Source organism: Arachis ipaensis, chromosome B05 (assembly GCF_000816755.2).
Source record: "Arachis ipaensis cultivar K30076 chromosome B05, Araip1.1, whole genome shotgun sequence".
Taxonomy (NCBI): domain Eukaryota; kingdom Viridiplantae; phylum Streptophyta; class Magnoliopsida; order Fabales; family Fabaceae; genus Arachis; species Arachis ipaensis.
In genome coordinates, this window is record NC_029789.2 from 141,734,005 (window position 1) to 141,756,247 (window position 22,243).

The following is a 22,243-nucleotide window of genomic DNA, read 5'->3' on the forward strand; positions in this document are numbered from 1 at the left end:
TTAAAAATATTTTGTTTAAGCTAGCTACTCAAATATCCGTGCCCTAGCTGATTAATTATTGATGTGATTAATTGGTTAACATTAGTGACTGAATTCAACATTGTGATGCAAGGACGGACAAGCTCACAAGAAAATAATTACATTAAATCTATTTATTATTTTATGTTTAATGAAAAGAAAGAAAGAAAAGAAATTAATTAGAAGAACAAGAGGAAGAAGAAGAATGAGGAAAACATATGATTAAGGTGTGTTGTTGGCTCCTTCGTTCAACTCTCTCAACCTTCTCTCTCTCTCTCTCTTTCTCTCTCTCTCTCTCTAAGCATTGAGAGAGCCGCACCCACCAATACCACACTCTCCCCCAATCTGCCACCCGCCTCCGCCGTCAATCGCCGCCTCCCACGGTTGCGCGTGGGTCCCACGACTCACCCCTCTCTAGCTAAGGTTCTCTCTCTCTCTCTCTCTCTCTCTCTCTCTCTCTCTAAAATTCTCTGGATAAGATAGATTGTTTCGAATTTTGTGTCTCTCGTATCGTAGAAGGAAATTGCTGCGTGCGTGCGATACCTATGGATATGAACAATTGATAAGTCTCTTGCTTGCAGCAGTAAGTTTTTTAGGAGGGATTTGTAATTTGATAGTTTTATTTTTCACAATTAATTAACCCTAGGGCGGGGTGGATGTACGGTGTAGTTTGTGTTATTGGATGGTTTAGGAGAGACGGAGAAAAATGGATGGGAGAAAACGTGGGGTTTGGGGGCAGGGATTATTGGTTAGGGCAAAATAGTAGTTGGAGAAGAGGTGAGAGGGGGGAGGGGGTTCTGGGGGATCTTTGAAACTATGGAGAATCACTTTGGGTTAATTAGTGTTTTTAGCAGTGTTGATGATCCAATGCCGAATGTTTGAGTGACTATGGATGTTGGAAATTAAAAAAACAAAAAAACAAAAAAAAAAGGAAGTAGTGCTGGAGTGGTGGGATTTTTATTTGTGATTAACAAGCAACTTTAAGTTGTTGATAATTTTCTTATGGTATGTATTCTTGCTTGGAGTGGTGATGCTGAGTAGCTGCATATATATGGTTGGTTCCTAATATACATGGTATGATACTGTAATGTAGAATCTGTTGCACAATTTTTAGGAATGTAGGGTTACTCTGTAAGTAATGAATTTCATGCTTGTTATCCATTGAATATTTCTTACAGTTTGGCTTATTTTTATGAAGTTAACATTTGATTTCCTAGGGCAAGACCATTTTCTTTCTTTGTGGTGCTTCCTGAGCTTTAAAGGAATAATATCAAATGACTTATTGATCATATTACTCCCTGTTAGGGCTTCATCTTTCGATTTTTATTAAAATGTGCAACTATAGATTTCTTTTTCATCGGAAATTTTCTGCAATAGTGCAATTCAAGAATTGTCTGTGCCCCATATTCCTTGTGTCATCACTGATTGCAAGGATAGATGATTGGGGACCGTGCTACAAAATGCATATATAAATAGCAAATATCATGCACAAATGTATTCTCTAACCTTGCTCATATTTGTTGTCCTAAATTTCTATTGATGTAGGCCCTTTATTCTTTTGGAACTCTTCCTGCCAACATAAGCTGGTCATACCTCGTTGGGCTTTGGAAGAGGATAGCATAAAACTTGTTATAACAGAATTAATGGAGCTGAAAGTTTCATCTCCAAAACCAGAGACTGTTGTTCCATCTGATTGTGTAAGTAGCGATCCCGAGGAAAAGGAAGTTAGTGACGATGATGATGACGATCGGAATCATAAGCATCGGAGGAGGGAAGCTCGTTCTCAATCTTCAGAGAGAGATGTTTCAGAGCCTGTTAATAACAGGCCGTTCAGAAAACGTAACAAAAATTTTGGGAATCGGCATCCTTTCAGGGAAAATGAATCTCTAGGATTTGAAACAATGAAAACTTACAATGATGCCACCACAGATAAAGAGTTGTATTCTAAGTTTGAAAGAAGGCGCCCTGGATTGACTTCAGGTCCTCGAACACCTTTGGACATGAGACTACGGGCAAACCAACCTTTTACTGGAGATCCTAGTGTTGGTAGGGGAAGAGGTAGAGAATCTGGTTTTTGGAACCATCGGGATCCTAGGTTCAGCTCAATTGATGTTGCTACTCAATTGGTTCCAGGCTCTATTCCTCCAAGCCTTTATACTGGGCGAGGATTACCAAATGTTTCAAATGCACAAAGTGCATCCTGGAACACGTTTGGTTTAATTCCAACAGTACCCAATGGAGGACTAGATATGCTCCATCCAATGGGTTTACCGGGAGCTCTGAGACCTCCTATTAATCCATCACTAAATGTGAATATTCCTCGCCAACGGTGTAGAGATTTTGAGGAACGAGGGTTTTGCCTTAGAGGTGACATGTGCCCAATGGAGCATGGTGTTAATCGGATTGTTATTGAAGATGTCCAGGTACACTTTTTTGAAGATATTTCCTGTTTATTAATGAGTTGTTTAATCTTCAACTGCTGTAGTCATTCCATAATTGAATAAAATAGACTGACTGATTGCTTGTGAAATCACTTCAGAATTACTGCACAACAATTGTGTTCCAGTTATTCATACTATGAGGGTGTTATAATTAGGGGAAAAACAATTAGGCCATTTTTGTGGGAATATATAGTTTGTGGAATTATTTGGTGTATAATTGAGTTGAGTGCGCCAGGTGCCACAGCATATCATTTTTGTTTTTCCCACTTTGGGTGTATGCCATTGGTAACCAACCCAACCCCCAAGGAGTATGGGGATGATTTTTCAATTGCTCAATGTAGAAGATATTCTGTGAAATTTTTTCCTCTTGCTGTCCCTTTTATGAGATTCCTTTTTGATTTTTTTTTTGTTTTTGTTGGGCATTTAATGTTTGAGCAGCAATATATATCAACATTATCATTACTATAGTGTGTGTTGGTTGCTTCATTGAATTGGATGCTGCATAGTTCCTTTTCTATATGGTTGAATTCATTGCTAAACTAGAAGTTAATTTATTGTTGCCTCAGAGTCTTTCACAGTTCAACCTTCCTGTTTCGCTTCCAAGTGCACATCTAATTGGAGCTCCGGCAGGATCAGGATCTCTACATTCAGTAAATGCTTCCACCACAATAGTGAACAGCAAATGTATACCTGGAAAAATTAGCAAGTCTGGAGTTGGTGATGATGTCTTGCCATTGGATGGTGCATATCCAGGTCCTGGTTGCACAAGTGGAGCCGATGTTTATGATCCTGATCAACCCCTTTGGAATGATGGCGCTCTGGAGTCTCTTCAGTCATCCAAGATCGAAGAAACGGAGGCATTTCCTAGTGATGCTTCTGCCCACCATCATATGAGGTTATCAGAAGTTCCAGATGGTGATTGTCCAGTGGGTACTACCAGAACTTCTGTCAGTTCACAGGGTGCTAGTTCATCTGTCTGGGCCAGAATTGGTGGTTCAAAAAACAGATATGACATGAAAGAAAAGACAAACTCTACCATGAATCCCCTTCATTATCCTGAGAATCAATTGAAGGAAGATAATGATGAATTAGTTGCTGCTCAAACTGCTTCCTCTCAAGGAAAGCAAATGATAGCAGATGATACTGACCCAAAAGCCTTGGATGGTTTGATGAAGGTACAAACTGAAAGCATGCGAACTTTACGGAAACCTTCGCAAAAGGCATTGCGCACTCTATTTGTTAACGGTATACCTCAGAAAAGCAACAAAAGGGAGGCACTTCTTGCCCATTTTAAGAAGTTTGGGGAAATTATTGACATATATATTCCATTGAACAGTGAGCGAGCTTTTGTGCAATTCTCCAAGAGAGAAGAAGCTGAAGCTGCTTTGAAGGCCCCAGATGCTGTAATGGGTAATCGTTTTATCAAACTATGGTGGGCTAATCGTGATAGCATTCGCAGTGAAAGTACCACAAGTGGGAATGGTGTAATTGTAACTCCCCGTGGGCAAGCATCAGCTTTTGTTCCATCCATTCCTGTTCTCGCTGATAGGGGAAAAGATATACATCAATCTGATGCTTCAAAGACTAATGCTGAATTATCAACGCAATCTGATCAACCAAAGTCGGTCATCTTGGATGGGTCCAAGGGTCCACCTCCCATACAAAAGAAGCTAGAAAACCTGGAGCAATTAAAGGAAGAACTGCGCAAAAAGCAGGAAATGTTGGATCAAAAGCGTAATGAGTTCAGACGCCAATTGAGCAAACTTGAGAAACATGTAAGTTAAAATATCCTTGCATTTAATTTGTAATTAATAATACATTGGTTAGAAGCACATTGTTTTTTGGCTTTTGCTAGCTTAAATGGCTATAGACCTATAGTAAGTAGTGTGATCCGTTTGGTGTCAGGTACACTGCCTTCTATTTTCGGTCCAAGTCAAGGATATTACTAGCAACTAATAAAATGGCTTTTAATGACTTGTCCTTTGCATAACTATTAAAAATTGGACTTACAATTCAAGGATGATTACATATCTCCTCTTACTTTATCTTATCATCTTGTTTCCTGTATTGATATAATTCCTCCTCATAATATAAACTTTGATTTTTTCAGGCTACAGGAGTCAAGGGTGAAGTAGTTACCGAGCAAGCTGCCAAGAGACCCAAAACTGGCATGGCATCTGATGTTGCCAAACTAGCTTCTTCGCAGTTGTCTGATGCTGATACTGGTATGGCATCTCCACATGCAGAGACAACTGCTGATAAAAGCAAACAGTTGGTCAATACTGTATCTCAAAGTCCCAAACCAATTACTACAATGAGATTGCAAGAACCCACAGGCCTAAAGCAGCCAATGCAACCATTTGCGCCTGTAAACAGATACAAATTGGATAATCGTCCCACTGCTTTCAGAATCATGCCTCCTCTGCCTACTGGTCTAGCAGATGTAAGTTTCTCTGCCTATCTTCTATTTCTGAACTTACTAGAATGGATTTCCTTACCTGCGTGTGGGTAATACAATTCACTTGACTATTACACATTATTGTTCAACACTTCCACATATCTTCATGCATGAAAATATCAAATATTGGATTCAGAGTTTCAGATGTGTTCACTTACATTCATAAAAGGTTTTACTTCTTAAATTTTAAGATTTTGGTAACACCTTTGACTAAGCTATGCCATCATGCCAAGCCGCGTACATCCTTAGGATGAACCAGTGTTAAGTATTTCTTGTGTTTTAACACAGTAGATGCGGGTAGTGCCTTCAAATTGAAGGGTGTCATTTTTTAGCTGTTGTAAAGGTTTCGCGTTAGTTTTCTGTGGTGCATAAGAACTTGGTTAACAGAACTCATTTATTGTGTATCACACAGTCATTTTGTGTTGGACTTGTTCCTGTATTACTATTCTATATGGGACAGAATCAGTTTTAACTTATTATATTTTAGCTGAAATAAGTATAACTCGTTTTTGTTAGGTTGCCATTTTGAAGGAACACTTCTTACCATATGGCGAACTTTCCACTGTTGAACTAGAAGCTTCACAAGTCAATGGTAGTAACCAACAAGAGGCACGGATAATTTTCACCACTCGCCGTGCAGCCGAGAGAGCATTCGTTAATGGAAAATGCTGGAAAGACCATAACCTAAAGTTTGTGTGGCTGACACCTAGTAATTCTAGCAATGCTGCTGGTAGTAGAGAACATTCTCCTCCTGCTCCCAAGGAGCCTTTAGAAAAAGACCAACATCCTGAAGAACAATTGGAGAACTCTGCTAACCAAGAACCAATTGTATCAGATGATGATCCCAAAAGTTCCGAAATCAATAGCAGTTCAGAGCATATGGAAATGGAACAAGGTGAAGATGATCTCCAGGGTACCCCCAGGCAAGATTCCGCCAAACAATCACCTGATGCTAATGCCTGTTGAGAGGGTCTAATTATCAGATTTGTACAGCTGAGGTAAAAATTTTAAATCTATGAAACTATAATTTTCGGGAGCCTATTTTTTCAATTTATGAAAAATTTTAATTTTCCATATGTTCCTTTTTAACTATTGAGACATGTAAATTTCATCTTTTTTGGCTGCCTCCTCCTCCTCTTCATGTATTTGGTGGTATTAGTTGAATGGTTCAATGATGTTCTCAGCTTTGGATAGTTCAGTTGTAGGATCAAAGTTTTGATGATCAAAATTATGTTAGAAGCCACCGAACGGTTGCATAACAAATGTTTGGGAACCCTTCCCTTTTTTAATGTTTGCAGTTGCAGTAAATATAATTGAAGCTGTTAGTTTTTACTCCATTATGCTTCTGAATGAAACTTTTCTCTGCGTTTTTTTTTTCTTTTTTTTTTTAACGAATAAATTTCTGCTGAAGTATTTATAAAATAGAAAGAGCATTGATGTATTCCATCCACCCTTTTTATTCGTATGGCCAATAGGGAAAAAAGAACCTTCATCGTTTGATTCTTTGCGTCAATCTTTTTGATAAACTTTTTATGTTTCTGAATAATATTAAACGTTAATCATCCGAGTTTAAAACCAAGTCGAATGAGAAGCCAGAAGTGCTACTATATGTATTTTCAATTCTGGCCATTGTGTTCTATATAAGTCTTACTCTCACTCTCGAATTATTGTTTTTTTATATTAAAAAAATGTTCTGTTTATTAAAAGTTGATGTATCTAGATGCATTTACTTAGATACATCAATTTTAGTGAACCTCAAAAATTGAATGAGAATAAATTTGAGGAGACAGATTGCATTATTGCACCAATCAATGAAATATTGCGAAACTTTCAGATAAAAATCTATTTGGTTTAACCAAATCAGTTAAAAATAAAGATATCTATTCGTGTGTTTGGACGAATGATATATATGTATATGTATACACACACAAAAATGTCATTTCTTTGTATACTAAAATTATTTACCATATATTTATTGTGTAGTTTAATTCATTTTTAATTTATATTTTGTATTTCAATATGTATACTATACTAGTGGTTTATTTTGGTAATTGATTTTAGTATACACCTAACATGTTTGATACCTAGATATATAACACCATTAAAAAATCATTTATAGAATTTTCTCCTTTTCCTTTTTCCATATTTTTTTGGTTAATATTTGTTCATAATATTTTCTGCATTATAGAAATAAATAGTTTCTACAAAATATGAGCCCATGTTTGAGTGGTGAAAATTGTCATTGAAATGAATAAAACAAGTAGAAAAATGAAAAACAACTAATTTGATATTTATGAAATGTAATTTAAGTAAAAAAACCACCATTGTTTACGATCTTGAAACAATGTCATAATATCTTTTCCTAAAAAATTAATTTACCAATTATAATTGGATTAAATTTAATTTAAACACTTCAACCATAAATATACCTTCACCATTGAGGCATATATAATAAAACCAATATTTATTGCTTTTCTGGTTGAACTAAGATTTTAGAACAAAACCACGATTTATGTCATTTTCCCATTTAAACCAAAACCGTTTAGAGATTTACATTTTCATTTTCTTGTTTTAAACCACAATTCATATACAATAAAAGAATTTACACGGACGTAACCAACTAACCATTCTTATTTTATGATATTCATGTATTATTGAATTTTTATGAGTAAAAAAAAAAAACTTTTTTAGATCCAAACAAATTATTTGAACAAAATTTTTAAATATCGCAAAAAATTACATTCGCTTTTAAAATTCCTTGATCCAAAGACACTTTTAATGATTTTGGTTCGAACATAAGTTTATTATTCCCTTTAGTATCAATAAGATGAAAAAATGGTTAAAATTACTAGTTCCTATTATCATTATCTTCTAGTGGCAGTAAAGGAGAAATCTTAACGTAACTCTAATCATGGCAACCCATCCGCAGAGACCTTAGCATCTGAATCTCTACATATTCATTCCATCAAGTTCAAAACTATCCACCCCCCACAAACAAACAATGTAAAAGATGAATGTAAAATATACTAACATCTAGAATTTTAACCATTGCATCCAAATCTTACAATGTACAGCATGCTTGTATAGAAACAAGGAATGGTACAACATGCATTCTGGTTAGCTTTAGTACATTGGACAACCAAAACTGTACATAATCAGCTGTTTGCTTTGCAAGAAACATCTGAGACGGTTGACTTCCACCCAATACTGTCCTCTATCAAACTCCAGAGTTCACCTAAACCATGGAAGTAAATTTGAATCTTAAAGATTAACACAAACTCGATTTAAAGACATAATCTTGTAAGCTTGTTATGAGTTTAACCTTGAGAAAAAAGCACAATGGAATGGTGCAAATTCTCATGCCAAGAACATTGTGCCGTTGCCATGCTGTTGTGTTCCTTTATGCAAATTATTTACAAAGAACACACTTCAGATTTAGCTTCAACATATTCCTTTCATCTTCAAGAATGTAGTTCCAATCTCAGGGGATAACCATGCTGGCGAGCCGAACCTGCTTTTCTAATGGCAAGTAGCCTTTGAGTAGTACACAAGTATGATGCACCACTTGCAGCAGAGAATCAGCGCCATGATTCTCACTCTCATCAATGGGTTGCGAACCAGGAACATAGGAACCATCTGCTATCTGAATTGCCCATTGGTATATGCGTTCGGCTGACAAAAAGAGATGGGAAACAACTGTTTCTGCAACAACATCCCAGCTCTTGTCATCAAGAAGAGACACAAGGATGACTGGTAGATCGTTCAGCACCGTTTGTTGGTCAACGATCATAAAGGGCATATATTTGCAGCAGGTGGCAGATAGCAAACCAAGAAACTGAAATGCCTGCAGAGTAAATAAGGAGATTTATTGTAAATGGAATAAGAATCATAACAAATTCAACTTGTACAATTTCAACAACATTTTGTTCTCCAATTAAGTATAATTTTAAACACAAAAATATCAAATGTATGATCACAAAAATACGTTAATTTCTGAAGACATTAGCATTGACTATCAGGTCCTACCGTGGAAGGAAAACTAGATACGCAGCTAATTTCAACTGTGTCAATAAGCCACTGTCTTTTAATACTTCCATCTGCATGCTGCAAAGCTGCTGCAACTTCAACGAGTACATCCCAGAATCCTGCAAAATATGAAATTTTGGCAGACATTTAAAATGAACACATCCAAGCTTAACATGCCTCCAAGTTCCAAATAGAAGTAGCAATTCTAACTCAATTAAGAACCATTAACTGCTTAACCCTAAATTGATCTGTTTTCCTGTGCTCTAGAAAGTGTTAACATTGGGTCCCGTAGCAGAAAACTTACCTTGGATTTTGGAGTTTAATACATATGATTTCATTTTTCCAAGTTCAACAAGTGCAAGAGAATGACTCTTCACTAGCTTGATCTTCATAAGGACCTTCTTTCGCACATCAACAGATTGGACAGCACCATGAACAAACTCCTCATATGAAACCTGTGTTTGTAAATGATTGCTTAGGTCACAAGTTCAAACAGACCTTTGATATATTATAAGCTTAATGTCACTAAACTTAGTGCGAAAGAAGCTGAACTAACTGCAAAACATCAGCATGCATAAGGCATGAAACAGTAAATAATATTCTCAAAAGGAAAAGCTGATAAAGAGACAGTTCATGTATCCATACCTTCAGAAAATCCAATAACCAACTCTGTGGAGCCCTCCCTAAGCAACTTACTGCTTCAGCCCACTCCTCTGCAGAACTAACATTGCCTGACACTATACTGCCAGAAGATTGCATAAGTGGCAATAAAGTAAATAGAACTTCCATGCACCTCTCAACAAGGCAAATGTGATCAGAAGTGCCCACAGAAACTTCATCTAGGCACTCATAAAGACCCTTCCAGCATGAAATACGTAACAAGCTGCCAGAATTTTCACACGAGGTAAATGAAGACAAATGATTATTTACATCACCAAAAAGTTTTTCAAGCCTGGAGCTTGAAAATACTTTTACAAAGTCTGCAAGATGAATTAGCAGACATGACTGCAGGTTTATTTCAAGTGTCCTGAACCTAGAGAAATCAGATAGCTCATCAAGAAAAGTTAGGAGTGAATCAAATTGATTTGCGTGAGCTAATGCAAACTGTACGCATTGCTCCCTAAGAGTACCCATCTCAAAAGCAGAATCTGCTTGCAACAATTCGACAACTTTGGCCTCGTATCTCATACAACGCCTGGTAATTGCTCCCCAATCCAAACTAGGCAATCTGGGAGCTCTAGAAAGGCACCTTAATACAGCAACAACTGTAACAACATGTACAATAGTACCTGGCTGAGAATAGATAACGAAAAAAAATGAGAACAATCAGAAGAAACGAACAAAATATAAAACTTAGTGAACATGAATAGAGTTGGCAAGTTTAGAATGTATGTTGCAATTCTATCAAATATAAAGAGTCCTTACCTAAATCTGGAATGAAAAGTAAAATAGAATGATCAGATACAGTTATCACAATGGATTGGCATTCAATGATGTTATCATGGCTATTTCACATCAAATGGAGGAAAAACAATTCAGTTTGAACATATCACTTGTGAATAATTTGAGCTAATTCTGTGAAATGCCACATGATTTTTTACACAAACTATAACTTCAAACCCAAAACTACCTTCAAGTGAATGATTAATTGCACTAGAAATAAATATGACATAGTTTACAAAATCTGAAGAAGGAATTGCATATTTCAAAGCTTAAGAACTCCAGAATAATTTGCAAAAATAAAGGTAAGAGATCTACCACAGTGTATTTGAAATCCATAAGCCACGAACTGAGTTTCCAAACCACATTGTCCTCAGAAACACTTTGAGAAACAGATTTTGAAGTAGTTTCCGCTACATTATTATCACTTTCAATACCCAAATGTTCCTTGGACCATAAATGATGTCGAAGGAAGCCAAGTACCCAGGAAGCATATTGTTGTAGCTGATGATTATCAGAATGTTGTGCCACGAGAAAAATTTCTTGCACCAAAGATGTTAAGTATGGTTCAACAACAGAACTCGTTAAAAGAGGACCCACAACAAAAGACGAATCCTGTTGTTAACATGGAGGGATGTTAAGATATGAAACAAGGAACAAAACCAAATATTAACAAATATGTGTGAAAGATAGCAGCTAGTAAATTACCTTCTTCTGATAATCAGTTTGCTTGGTGTAATTTGGAAAATCCACATGGACCAAAATCCCTACGCCAGCTCCCATAGCATTAACAACTCCTAGCATACCACCAAGATGGACCAGAAAAGGGAAAGGGTTGGAGTAACATTTCCTGAACAGTTCCAGCAAACCTTTAATGTTTTCGGCCTCAACAGGGTGAACGCCTTCATTAAGTATACAAGAAAGCACCGTCCCTGCTCCAACACATGATGCCATCATTAAATTCTGGTGCAAAATGCCAGACTTCTTCACAGAGATTAAGTCAGAAATAAACTCTTTAAAGCCAACCACAATTTGGTCCAACTCAGTATCATCCATCAATTCCATTCTCTGGCAAAAAGCAACTATTGTGGGAAGTGCAAGACAGGACCCTAGTGCTAAAACAATCGCAGATTCTTCCCCATGGGAACTAGTCTTCAGAACTAGTGAATTCACATATGGAATCCATGATAATACCAAGCTTTTAATCTTGAGAACAGCTTCTAAATTTCCAGCTCTGTATACTGCACTAATGGAAGTAGCCAAACCAAGAACCAGACCAGCAACACCCCATATATCTTCTTCAAAATCCTCAGTGTTACTAAATGATTGTTCAAGTACCTTAGCATTCACCTCATGAGAACCAGGTGGAAAGCATGAGCATAGACTGTCCAAAACAACAGACAAAGATCGAGTTCCTTCACGTATCACTGTAGCTAAGGCTGTAACAATTTTTCCTAGCAACTCAGATTCTGGAACCATGTTAGCTTCATTTTCAACAGTGGAGTTATCAGCAGCTTCAACCCTGGTAAGAAGATCTTGGCATGATAAACCCAATCCAACACCACATGCCCCTTTTACAAGGGAACTTCTGCTAGCAAAAAGGACCTGGAAAAAAGCAGATTTTTTTTTTCAAAAAATCCCTCTGGAAGAGTGTATGTATGTGTACAACTACACTTCTAAATACAACCTCGTAACTCATAAGAAAGCTGTCAAATCAATAACAGAAGTCAACTACCAAATCAGTGACAAGTTTTTTTACACATCATCACCTCTTGTCTTCAATCAACCCTCACAACTCATCCATGTGATTTGGACCTAACTTGGAAAAAATGATGGGACCCCTTAGAAAAACTGCATTTTTTAGCCTCTCTTACTGCACAGCACATATATCCAATGGTGTTCTTCAACTCCCTATTCATGCACCCTTGACCCTACTACAAAGGTGAACAGGACCCCAAGTATGCTACAGCATGTGTATAATGTCATACAGGTTTGAATTCTTTTCGCCATGAAGTTTTTATTTGAATCACAAAGCAAAGACAAGGGAGAAGGTGGAGTTAAAAGACTGCTGCAAACACTTGCATTACATCTAACATATTTAGAGCATTCTTAACCTAAAACTGCTATTCTTTTCGTATTAGAATAGGTTTTGTTTCCAAAAATATTTTCTTAAACATAACCTTTTTTTTTCAGAAAGAGAAAATAATGATACAATAGAAATACTCAAACAAGAATGGGGGGAAAAAAGCACCTCAAGAAGTCCTGTGATGTTATGATATCTCTGTTTATGATCAGTTACATGAAGGCAACTTGAGATAAATCCAACAGAAATTCCAGCAGACCATTGACGGTGTTCATGTTCATGCTGAAGCAACCACTCCAAGAGAAACTTTGAAGCAGCAGATTTAACAGTATGAACAGATGGAGGCAAAACCTAAAAAGAAAAGCCAAATCTCATAACAATCTGGTGCTTATCACACAAGACTTGCTATTTCTTTAATGGTTTGTGATTATTTTATAGGCAATAATTTTTTGTGGGATTTTTTTTTTAATTTATTGTATACAAATAAGTTAAATCCAAATAATTCAATCACTGCAAATGATCATTTATATTGCAAAATTTAAGTCAAGTCATTGTTAATACCCACATAATCAGAAGTTTGATAATCCTACCAATGGCTTATTGAGATGCCAACAGGCAGCAGTGGAGCAAAACTTGAGGGAAAAGAAAAAGTGTGCATAACTATGGAAAGTTTCTCACCAAACAGAGTGCACCAATAGCCAGTGCAATATTTTCAGCAGCTCTAGGTATAGCTTCATCTGCTAGTGCCATCATTCTCTGCACAAAATAAAAAACAGAAAAGAACATGTAATAAGATAAATTTGTGTAAAACTTGCATATAGCTGAACTTTGAGCAAACAGGATATCCATAACAACATTAAGCTAAACCTTTAAAATATCACTGGCAGCTTTAGACGTTTTATCTAGGACAGTCTGTGCTTTTGTATCATAGGACGCAATGTAAGCCTTCATCCAACGTCGCACAAAGCCTTTCCACGATTGCAGCGCCATAAGTGCAAGCATGATATTTCTTGAGAGCTGAAGAGAAGAAGCCATTTCCACTAGAGCATTTCCATACCCAGCATGTACATCTCTTAGCCTCTGAATACTTATGATATCAGACTAAAAGTGAAGCCAATTCTAAAAAAATATAGCTAATCTTTTGACATCTTACTTTTGATTCCTGATAGGCTTTCACGTCTTTAGGAGTAAAAGAAAAAGATAACAAAGCTGCACCAGGCAATTTTCTAGCTTCACTAGTATTACCTGCAAATCGGAAGTCTGTGTCAGAGCATATTCAAACAAGGACCAAATTAATACATTAGACTAGGGGTGTGCATGGCCCGGCCTGACCCGAAGATCCGGCCCGGCCCCGAACATTTTACGGGCTAATTTGGTGTGATTTTACCGGGTCTAGGGTCGGGTAAGGGTCTCAAAAATAGACCCGGTCATTATTTCGGGTCGGGTCCGGGCAATGGCTCGGGCCATCCGCAATTAGCCCGGTGGCCCGGTCATCATACATAATTAATATTTTGTGTTATTAGTGATGGATGATGACTATTCTTATGTGGAATTTAAGTATTGTAAACCTTAATATTTTGTGTTATTAGTCATTATAAGACTATAAGTTAATGTTTTATGTTTAAAATGCATAAGACTTTAGACTAATGCATAATATTGTTATTTGTATTGAATTAAATATTTGGTGCTATTAGAAAATATTAGTATTGATTGTGGTTATGCTTTATTTTTAGAGAATGGTTGGTTCTTGTTATATTTTTCTAAGTGAATTTTACCATGTCAAATAATGGTTGGAGTCCTGAAAATTTGGATATTTTCACATGCTAGCTTACAAGAAGGTATCAAGGTAATGTAATGTTAACGGCCCGGTTTTCACCCGGTATAATCGTGGCCCGAAAGTGTGTAGGTTTCATCAGGTCTAGGGCCAGGTTCGAGTCTAGGGCCGGGTTCGAGTATAACAAATAGGTCCGGTATATATTTCGGGCCGGGTCTGGGTCATATCAAACCCGGTTTCACTCGGCTCATAAACACCAAAGGGTAAAGTATCAATTTTGTCTCAAACGTTTCAAAAGTGACTCAATATTATTCCCATCTTTAACCACATCAAGAATACTACCAGAGAATATATACCTTCTCAAACCCCATTCAGCAATTTAGAAGAGAAGAATATGGGGTTATATAGCACGATGACGATTGGCAATGAGGAAAAAACCCATAATATTATTAATCTTTTATAATTTAATTTTTCTTTTTTAATTTTATTGTTTTTTAACTTTTCTAAAAAAATTATTTACTATTGTATATCATTAGAGTTTGCCACATGCAACATTTAATAATATATTAATATATGTCATCACTTAGTAATTTTTGTCGGAGTTAATGGTTATGATAAACATTGAGTCACTTTTGAAATGTTTAAGACACAATTAGGACTAAGAATATTAGGGACAATATTGATACTTATTCCAAACATTTGGAACAAAAATAATACTTTGCCCAAAATATAAAGTAGCAAATTTTCTGCCACCGCACTAAAGGAAATATTGACCCCTTTTTTCTGCATTGTCATTTCTTCAACTTAGCTACAACCACTCTAGTACTCCATTTAGATTTCAGAAAATTCAAAATACATTTATTTCTAATTATCTTCTGAATTAAAAATGCAAACGTAAAAGTCACAGGGAAAAGAAAAAGGAACACCATTTAGGAATTTCAACTCCTTTTTAACCCCTTTTTGGATCTTCCTAGTAAGCATGCCATGGAATTCTTATTAAGAAGAAGACAAAATGGAAAGCTAATACTGCCATACCTGAAGAGAATATAACCTGTGGAAGTACATCCACCAATTTCTCAATCTTACTTCCTGAAACTCTTTTCTCCTTGACCAATCGTCGGCGATTTCTAAAACAAAAAAAACACAAAATTTTAATGAAGATATACCTTCTCAAACCCCATTCAGCAATTTAGAAGAGAAGAATATGGGGTTATATAGCACGATGACGATTGGCAATGAGGAAAAAACCAATAATATTATTAATCTTTTATAATTTAATTTTTCTTTTTTAATTTTATTGTTTTTTAACTTTTCTAAAAAAATTATTTACTATTGTATATCATTAGAGTTTGCCACATGCAACATTTAATAATATATTAATATATGTCATCACTTAGTAATTTTTGTCGGAGTTAATGGTTATGATAAACATTGAGTCACTTTTGAAATGTTTAAGACACAATTAGGACTAAGAATATTAGGGACAATATTGATACTTATTCCAAACATTTGGAACAAAAATAATACTTTGCCCAAAATATAAAGTAGCAAATTTTCTGCCACCGCACTAAAGGAAATATTGACCCCTTTTTTCTGCATTGTCATTTCTTCAACTTAGCTACAACCACTCTAGTACTCCATTTAGATTTCAGAAAATTCAAAATACATTTATTTCTAATTATCTTCTGAATTAAAAATGCAAACGTAAAAGTCACAGGGAAAAGAAAAAGGAACACCATTTAGGAATTTCAACTCCTTTTTAACCCCTTTTTGGATCTTCCTAGTAAGCATGCCATGGAATTCTTATTAAGAAGAAGACAAAATGGAAAGCTAATACTGCCATACCTGAAGAGAATATAACCTGTGGAAGTACATCCACCAATTTCTCAATCTTACTTCCTGAAACTCTTTTCTCCTTGACCAATCGTCGGCGATTTCTAAAACAAAAAAAACACAAAATTTTAATGAAGTTAATCATATTATCCATTCATCAGATTAATAAAGGTATTGTAGGATATGATGTTTTACATGTGCTCATGTGTTATTATCTTGACTTGAAAATCCTCCATGACCTTCAGTATTTTGGGACAGGTCTCAGAAACAAACAGCTCCAAAGTTCTTTTTTTAAAATCTGCAATACTTTTTTCAAGCTGTGACACCTGGAAAATGGTAATATAACAATATTAATGGAGAAAGTATAACTCCTAAAATAACAACATTCCATACATTCAGAACCAGGCAAAGTATACTTCATATTGGGAAAGAGCTTCCAGGGCTGAAACTCTAGCTTTAGCCCACTGGGCCTCCTGACTAGAGGTAGCTACGCCCCAAATAATTTGCACCACACTCTTTGATGCTTCTGGATAGGCTTCTGCATCCATTGCACCCCACCTTAAAAGAAAGCAAATGCTGCAAAGACAGCAAATTATGAGGAAGTGTTCTTTGTTGAGACAAAAGGATTACAATTTAACATGAAATTCAAGAGGGAAAATAGAATTAATTTGAAATACCATTCTAATGCAAATCTAGTAGCTAAAAGAAGAACAAGGTTTCCAATAGTAGACAGAACCAAATTTGTCAATGCTACTTGATAAGAATTGGGATGCAAAAGCCCAGGGTAAAAACTATTCTGTTTAGCCTGTCAACTATTTTTGGAAAAAAAATAAAAATAAAAATACCCCCATCACTGGTATAGTACAAGTCAAAAAAATACAAGCATATGCTTAGAACCTTAGACATGCTTACCTATGTGCAAGAACAGGATCAGAATGGTATCCTGGCACATGCTTGGCAATGACACCCCATGCAGTGTAAAAATCTAAATAAAAAACACAGCATATCCCATTAAAATGCTTTAATACGTCTTGATACTGTATTATTCCAGAAGATGTAATTCAAAGACAAAGTTGACAGTACCGATCACATCTGCTTCACAAAGGTGGGCAAGTCCTTGCAAACCAAGAACTTTAATTACAGGATCTGGGTTCTCAATGCAAGTCTGTATATTTGAACATAAGACCATGATTGCCAGAAAAGCATGCATTGAAGGATAGAATCAAGAAAACAATATACAGGTAGGGCATACCGAAACAGACAAGATAAGGTCAACACCCCTATCAGGGCTTTTATAGCAAATATCTCGAATGGAAGCAGCCATGCTTATACAGATAGCTCTCTCTGACATGAAATCAGTGAATCCTTTGGGAAGCAAAACACCCTAAACATGGAGAAAATATAAAATAATTAAGGTAATTTTGATAGAGTAAGCTTCAAAGAAACAAAAGGGATAGTATAGTGACAATTTCATATCCAATATACTACTTTGTGCAAGAGCCCTTTGAATCTGAATTGTGGACTCTGGAAAATGCAGTCTCCATAAATAATAGAGTTAGTCAATGGAACTAATAATTCAATTTGTTCAACCTTGCAAATACAAGTTTAACTCATTATGCTACCAGTTCCATTTCTTTTGGACTAAAAGAGTTGTCTCTGCCTAAAGTATTGACTGTGTAGACTGGATTAGAAACTTACTTGCAAACTTGGAAAAGCTCGATCATTGATCTCCCAGGTTCGACACAGTAATCGAGTTGCTGTAGCATATAACGAGCTGCATAATTTTTTAAAAAAGAATAATATAAAAACCTGAATTGGATGGAATGAGTAATTGAACGTAGTAAGAGTTCTAATTTATACAAAGGAATAGCAGAAACTATTCATGAAACAAATTGTTTTTCAATGTCATTGTGGTCCCTTTTTTCAACTAAATATGTATAGAAGCTCAAATTTCAATCACTGGGACCAACTCTTCTAAAGGATACTTATTGTCAAAAGGGACATCAATGGCACAACATTATTGCTATGCTAGATAAACAGATATGAGATATCATACGGCAAAACTACGACAATAGTAATATTTATTCTCAATATCTAATCGAGTACTCACACTTTTGCATCTTTGTTAAGCATCGGCAAGAGAGTTTGAACTACCAGTGGAATCATTGCTGAATGTGAAGCAAGTGATGGCAGCATTTCCAAGATTTTTAGCTGCAACAACAGTTTTAAAATGTGTGTGTGTGTGTGTGTGAGAGAGAGAGAGAGAGACAGAGCGAAATAAAGGACCATACTGACAAATAATCGAGACAAATGAACAGTATGTCGAGCAATAAGTGCCAGTGAAGAAGGGAGAAATTACCAACATATCATGGCTAGCAACATCTTTTCTTGTGAATATATTGCTGTAAAACATAATGGTTAGCAACAAAGGAACTCCCAATCTGGGATCCATAATGGCAATAGAAGACAAAGTATCAACAGCAGCAGCCTCCATTGATGGATGAATCAACAAAACACCAATAACAGCACTGAGTAACAAGGGCATCTCTGCAAGAGCATACATTGAAATAACATCAATCTCTTGCATCCTTCTAACAAAACAATGCCAAATAACTCCATTCCCATAGGCTAGCGTCTCATACCAGTCAAAAGTACTTCCTGAAAATGTGTGAGAGGTAATGAAGACTTTCGCCGGTCAATAATTGACGAGCAGAACCCTCGTACACGGGAAACCCAAGATATTGGTCTATCATGCATTATTTTGGTTTCATTTGTGCCATTCAAAACCAAATTTAGAAGGAAGATTTTGGAAGAATATTCTCCATCCTGAAACAGAAGAGTGATAGTATTTCTAAATTATATTATTACTAGTTATAATTCTCATTATTATACTTCTGTCATTCTAGTTACACTATTGGAGAGCTTGTAAATGAATATTCAACCTACAGCATTTTAATCTCTATATTCTGTGTTAAATGAAAGTTGGAAGGAGGAGAATAGAGAGTGGGGGAAAAAATAATGCCAGACAACAACCAAAAAAAGGAACCTGATACCACAGATGTTGCACAAGTCTTGAAAGTATAGTTCCTGGTGTGCTTAGATAGTGAGCTCCCTTCTCAGTTATTGGTTTATCGTTTGGCACCACAAACATTTTTACAAGGAGCTTCTCCAAAACAAGAAGCAAATCGGCAGCCAGTCCTTTCACACATTTGGAAGGAGAAGACATAAGGCTGACAGTGGGAAGTAAAAACAAAATCTCTTCAATTGGAGAGGATTTAGTTCTGCTAATAGCATCATCTGCATGGGTAATTATCATAATAAACAAATTATATTAAAAAAATTGTCATTATACAGGATAACTTTAAAATTTTGAGCTGGAGCAAATTACAGCAGGAAGAAGTGATATAGCTACTCCCATATCAAAGAACCATATACGGCTATTCAGAATCCTGGAAGATAACATGCATAAACCACACATAGCATACTGCCAAGTAGCTAATAAACCAACCAACCAAAAAAATTGAACCGAGTTCATCACACCAGGAAGAAAGAGTATGCAAAAGCAATATTATGTGCATAACCTTGTCTACAAAATACAAATGTTATTGGCTTAGGTTAACTTGAAACTCGAGGATTCTAAAAAGAAACTTGACAATTTTAAAAAAAAATCATACTTCAATTATATTCAGTTTGAATGTATGAATAAACTCTGAAATCAGGACAATTATAGCAAACTTACCACTATCATATTTCCACTTCAGGATTAAGAGAAGAAGTTTCAATACTGAAGCCTGTTCATGCTCAAGTTCTGATTGAACAAATATTGTGAATAATGCTACCAAAGTCGATGACAGACCAGGTACCCATTGCAGCCCAAGATCCTTCTGTACAGATAAGAGGCGCCTTGATAATTCAAAGATGCGCTCGTGACCACTTGGGTACCACTTAAGACAAGTGAGCAGGGAAACAACTGTTTCTAGAAATTCCACAGAAGAGTTTTGAGCCCCAGTAATCAGCTGTTGACAGGGACCAAGAACAATATGAGTACAGGGTAGAACAATAAGCACCAGTGTGGACTGCGAATTACAAGAATACAAGGTACGTACCAATTTCTTTCCAGCCAGAGACTTCAGTACCACTATATATGCCTCCGTCATGTGTTCTACAATATATACAAATTTATTGTAGTCCTAAGAAGAGCCAATAAGCAATAAAGTAAATAATAACCATTAAAAACTTATTTAACCCAAGATAAGCAGTTCTTCTTTCACAATTGCACTTACTTCTGAGGTCTCGTGTGGAAGATACTTGAGGCATCCAACTACGAGCCTAAAAACAGGAATAGACTCATAAGGAAATGAGCAACAAAATGAAGCCAAAGATGAGACCAGTTGCATTGCAAATGAAGTGGAAGATGACTCGGAAACTAATAATCTTATGATTGAGAAATTCAACAATGGCCTCAAGAATTCACAAACTTCGTCCATTCCCAGTCGCTTATTTTGCAACATAAACATCAACACTTGCTGCAGTAGTTCAGGTTGAACTTCGGAACAGCTAGACAACACCTGACAAATATCAAATCACACTTAATTCTATATTTACTACAGAAATGAGATGATAAAAAATGTAAAGTCAGTTTCATTAGCTTACTAATTGCTTTATGCACATGTGACATATTGTTCCAATAGCTAACAAAAAATACTATGTGCATGCCAAATATCAGTCTCAATAATTATAAATACATGTGTTGTTTCACATACTATTTTGTATTTCAACATGTATTCTGTACGCGACACATGGTTGATAATTATCTCTACTCAACCAGCTAATTCTATTCAACTAACTTTATCACATGTCTAACACACCCAACTAAATGAAATTTTCTCTGTTGCATTGTGTTCTGCATTTTCCAGATACTTGCACAAACCTACACACTCCTCAGAATTTCTTACAGAATCCCTTGCAAAACTAACACGGCATTTGCGGCACAAGATACCAATAATTATGAACTCAAACTAAAATGTTGATTCAAAATAACTCATAATCATAATAATAATTCAAAATTGAGCTGTTATATTAACAATCAAGAAGCTCATAACGGATGCAGTGAAAACGAGAGAAGAAACCTTGACGAAAGGGTGCGTTTCAGTGGAGGAGAATTGCCACGTGGCATTGTTCTTCTGGAAACCGTAACGAACAAGGAAGCCCAAACCCTTGACGAAAACGGGGACGAATCTCGGGTGGGATCCTTCGAGGGCAGAGTGGAGCTCCAGCAAGGCGAATTGGAGGGGGACGACGGAGTCCGTTACGAGGCGGCAAAGCTCGCGGACCGAAGTGTCGACGACGTTAGGGGAAGAGGAATTGAGGCATTGGGAGATGGCACGCCTTCCCGGGTCGGAATGCGGGTTGGATCGGATGTTCTGGAAGATTGATGCCACTGCGAATTTCTGGAGGGAAGGTTGGGGGAGTCGGGTCTTTTCGAGAAGAGGGTCGTAGGAATCCATGGAGTCAAGTGTTGCGACCTCCAGGAATCAAATTCAGAGAAGAAGAAGAAACCAGAGTGAGATTTTTCACTGAAATAAAATAAAAAATATATATATTATTTTTCAAAATCTCATTTTTCAATATTAATATTTTAAATACATTTTTTTTTTTTTTTACACTTTGTTTGGATGGAAAATGAAAAATAGAAGGAAAGAAAATAAGAAAAAAAAATGGAAGGAAAGAAAATGAGAAGAAAAGTTGATTTTTTGTATGTTGTTTAGATGAAGAAAAAATAAATAGAAAAACGGTTCCGCTACGTTACCAACATCATATCTGCCAACTTCTGCCAACTTTTATTTATAATTGTGTTTCATGGAAGTGTGTTCGTAGATGTGTCTAATAAAAATATTTTTTTTATAGTTGTGTTTAATAGAAGCTTCTTTATAGATATATTTTTTGGATGTGTCTCTTTATATATGTATTTAAAATATATTAATTATTAGACACATCCACGAACACACTTCCATGAAACACAATTATAAATAAGAGTTGGCAGAAGTTGGCAGATAATATATTGGTACCCTATACTTTTCCATAGAAAAAATGAGAGGAAAAAAATCATAATCAAGTAAAATTACATTAATACTCTTCATTTTTCTTTTACTTTTTTTAACACTATGGAT

At 36.0% G+C, this 22,243-nt stretch overlaps 2 protein-coding genes across 4 annotated transcripts; one reads left to right on the top strand and one right to left on the bottom strand.

The window, feature by feature from the left end:
* Positions 120-6,254, top strand: LOC107644538 (zinc finger CCCH domain-containing protein 41). The gene is made up of 5 exons (XM_016348417.2): positions 120-441; positions 1,564-2,441; positions 3,026-4,234; positions 4,570-4,902; positions 5,434-6,254. Exons 2-5 carry the CDS (start codon positions 1,662-1,664, stop codon positions 5,881-5,883), a joined length of 2,772 nt encoding a protein of 923 aa, XP_016203903.1. The 5' UTR covers positions 120-441; positions 1,564-1,661; the 3' UTR covers positions 5,884-6,254.
* On the bottom strand, positions 7,852-21,653 carry LOC107644539 (protein RST1). Of its 3 annotated transcripts, XR_001621359.2 has the most exons (26): positions 21,203-21,653; positions 20,357-20,641; positions 20,180-20,263; positions 19,813-20,089; positions 19,120-19,370; positions 18,716-18,899; positions 18,433-18,620; positions 18,184-18,284; positions 17,772-17,847; positions 17,326-17,457; positions 17,157-17,238; positions 16,986-17,058; positions 16,490-16,649; positions 16,269-16,399; positions 16,086-16,177; positions 13,620-13,711; positions 13,334-13,546; positions 13,145-13,222; positions 12,635-12,817; positions 11,092-11,988; positions 10,702-10,998; positions 9,589-10,236; positions 9,248-9,398; positions 8,944-9,062; positions 8,240-8,761; positions 7,852-8,152 (listed from the first exon to the last, which is right to left on the bottom strand). XR_001621359.2 is itself a non-coding variant. In XM_016348419.2 (25 exons), exons 1-25 carry the CDS (start codon positions 21,578-21,580, stop codon positions 8,399-8,401), a joined length of 5,535 nt encoding a protein of 1,844 aa, XP_016203905.1. In that variant the 5' UTR covers positions 21,581-21,653; the 3' UTR covers positions 7,852-8,398. The 3 variants fall into 3 exon arrangements, 2 of the variants coding, with proteins under 2 accessions (XP_016203905.1, XP_016203906.1); XM_016348419.2 differs by having other exon boundaries at positions 7,852-8,761; XM_016348420.2 differs by lacking the exon at positions 21,203-21,653 and having other exon boundaries at positions 7,852-8,761; positions 20,180-20,235; positions 20,357-20,522.